The sequence below is a fragment of the Pundamilia nyererei genome, unplaced genomic scaffold (genome assembly GCF_000239375.1).
Source record: "Pundamilia nyererei isolate P.nyererei 1_Seehausen unplaced genomic scaffold, PunNye1.0 scaffold00003, whole genome shotgun sequence".
NCBI classification, from domain to species: domain Eukaryota; kingdom Metazoa; phylum Chordata; class Actinopteri; order Cichliformes; family Cichlidae; genus Pundamilia; species Pundamilia nyererei.
Window position 1 is genome coordinate 1,843,532 of NW_005187404.1, and position 3,111 is coordinate 1,846,642.

Sequence of the window (3,111 nt, forward strand, 5' to 3'; positions counted from 1 at the left end):
GGCCATTTTATTTAAAGACCAATTGCTGCTTTCACATTGACATGCTAAAAAAGCAACGGCAAAGCTACCAGTAAACATCTAGAGCCATACAACACCGTATTCTTTTGTTTGTGCTGTAAAAGTGGCATCATGAAAGCGTGCTTTGACTGCAACGGGTTTATAACTGAAGCTCAACTGGAGTGCAGACATTAGGCAAACTTAAAGCTCAGGGGCCAGAATCGGCCCCACTAAAGACTCAAATCTGGCCCACTGGAAATGTGAAGGAGCGCGTATGTTTTGAACTTAACTGTGTTTTCATAGGTTTTACAGCTTTTCCTATCTATTAAAGACTGTCCACACCCACTACCATGCATACTACAGCAAAATAATTACCTAAGCGATAAGCAAACAAATACCAGGAAAGTTCCTATTATTGAGATTCCACATTAAAAGCAAATTATATTTGATCCTTACAGCAGAGTTTGTGCATTATAACCGGTTTTAAATTTCACACATTTATCATGTAGTTTCACTGGTTCAGCCCATATAAGATCAAACTGGGCTGTATGTGGCCCACAATGACTTTACCATCCCTGGTCTAACGGGAAACGGTGCTAATGTTTCATGAGAAGAACAGCAGGGCGTTTCTACGGGTTGCACATTTAAAGGCAGCCCCAAGTTGGGATGCTTTACTTAACCAACTGGGTCAGTTCCTGAACTTTTGACCAACGGGGTGCACTTCTGTGTCAACATTTACATTCCACAGGGATAAGTGACAATGAACATGAGTGGGGCTGCATACCAGCCTTTATCTATTATACAAGGTGACGCGAACTGTTTGGGCCACAATGGAGGGCTAGCCAAAGCATGATCGTTTAGAGTTAGACAACTGCATTCATTAAGCCACATGCAACCTTCCAACTTCTCTGAGGGGCAAGACACAACCTGCACATGGGCAAAAAAATGCTCTTTGCTTACACACTGTGTGTGTGTTTTTAACTGTGTCTTTGCTGACCTAGTTTTTGGATAGTGAAGTACTTTTTTTTAAAGTCTGGCTGGAGTTATTGATAATAAAAGCAGCGTGATTATCTTATGAGGGGTAATATTGTATTACACATAGAAAGTAGCAAGGTAGGTATATGCTGGTTGATTTGCAAGTTCTAGTTTGTAATGCTTTGTTGGCCGAATGTCATTACATCGAGTAAGTAAACACAGTAATCTTTGCTTATTGTTGCTGTTACCTTAAATAATGGCCTTATTAGAAGGGTATGTTTTATGCATAACCTGTGGCAGGATCTCGGGCAGCTCGGTCACCTCCCGTTCCTGCTGTAATCAAAGTCAGCATGCAGAAATATGTGCACAACAAATACAAAACCCGGACCAACCCATGCGCCTGAGCTGAAAGATATTGTTACAGAAAGGGCAGCGCAATAGGTTTGAGATAAAAAAAGAAAAGAAAAGAAAAACTAGTCACTCAGGTTATCAGCCTGCACCACCACACATATTTAACTCTAAACTCCTTGGCTTTCTAAGTACCAAAGGAGTTCGTTGACATAAGGGCTCCATAACCGTTTAAAATGTGAAAGAGTTGGAGAGGAAGAAGGGGGTATACAAAAAAAATAAATAAATAAGTGAGCCCAGAGAAGCTCCAGCCAGGCAGGAGTGGTGGCTTCAAAGCGTGTAATTGCCAACTGCACAGGCTGTAACAGGACGGTGGAATTTGTGGACATGAGCTTTCCATTTTGTTCCTGCTGCAAATATCTCTTCAACTGCCAGAGGGGGGGAAAGGTGTCCACCAAGAATTAGTGTAATGCATGTCTGTGGACTGCATGACATGAAATAAACAACAACAAGGTGACCAGGGTGGTTATTGTGCAGCTGGAAGAGCACAAACACACCTTGCTGTTGCTGTCTGCGAGCAATCCCTTTTCATGCTCTAAATATTAAGCTGATCTCTGATCTTCGGTTACACTGCGGAGGTTTTATTGCTCTGGGGATTTTAATTACTCAAACGACACTGCCAGAGGAAATCTTACGGTAGCTAAACAAATGGTCACTAATGAGTGTCTCAAAAAGCTGATACAAAAAGTATCTTCTTGTCATCCGACCTGCTAAGTTAACTCTCAGCCAGTATTTCTTGAAAGCACTTGAACAGGTGGGACCGGACACTCAGCATTACGGCAATTCTGCTACACAGTATCATGTGTGGTTGAAAGGACACCAAAACAACTAAACGCAAGAGTTGCTTCTGAATGAGAAATAGAAGTGAACGCGTTGGGAACACCTGCTGTAGCGATTAAACGAGCGGACAAGCACCGTGGAGCAGGCTCTACCACGTCAGAATAAAGGTCGTCTACTTGGAAAAGTATTAGCCGAAACACAAAATGTAGCCTGGAAACACAATGAAGATGAAGGGATTTGAGCCGCTTTACCCACCTCATTGTTCGGCCAGAGTGGAGATCCTCTCCTCGCAGGCAACTTTGGCTGACTTCAGGGGTGAAGCCCGGCTTGAAGAGTCAAACCAGCCGAATAAAAATAATATATATATATATTTTTTAAAAACTTAGGAAAAAAAGAGGAGAAGAAAACCGCATCGACACCCGCGAATGGGGTAGCCACAAGCGGGATAAAAGAAGCACACCTCGACGATTTCCTGGTTGTGTGTGTTGAGCGGGAGGGGAGGAGGAGGAGAAGGAGACGAAGGAGGGGGGATACAGTAGTGAAGCGGGCTTGTCAACTCCAATCACTATCCCACAGTGGTTTCTACCATTTAAAGAGGTGAAACGAGAACCGGCGCGACTATGCTAAAAACTGAACTTCTCCTCTCACACTTTCAGCTGCTTTAGCGCTCTGCTTCTGGACACCGAAGCCGTACGCAGGCGCCAGGCTTTTCTCGTTCCCTCGGTCTCTCGGTAGGACTGTGTAAATTCATTGGAGTGTGGCCCAACCCGCCGGCTTCAAAGTAGGCTGCAATCCCATGGTGCGTTCAAGTCCTCTCCGTATAATTCACATTTAGGAGGATGGCTTTTTCCCTGGCTTTTAATGGCTTTTATTCTTGTTTCTGCGACCTAAAAAACCAACTCTCTCTCTCTCTCTCTCTCTCTCTCTCTCTCTCTCTCTCTATATATATAT

General features: G+C 43.6%; 1 protein-coding gene across 3 annotated transcripts in view; it reads right to left on the reverse strand.

Annotated features, from left to right (window-relative positions):
• vaspb (vasodilator stimulated phosphoprotein b) overlaps positions 1–2,990 on the reverse strand; it is a 31,573-nt gene extending 28,583 nt beyond the window's left edge. The window contains exon 1 of one of the 3 annotated variants that reach the window (XM_005720616.1): positions 2,416–2,990. In XM_005720616.1, the coding sequence (XP_005720673.1) occupies positions 2,416–2,420 (5 nt within the window). In that variant the 5' untranslated portion in view covers positions 2,421–2,990. The remainder of the gene's footprint in view (positions 1–2,415) is intronic. The other 2 variants (XM_005720617.2, XM_005720615.1) reach the window with 2 other exon arrangements.
• Positions 2,991–3,111: the final 121 nt, after the last annotated feature.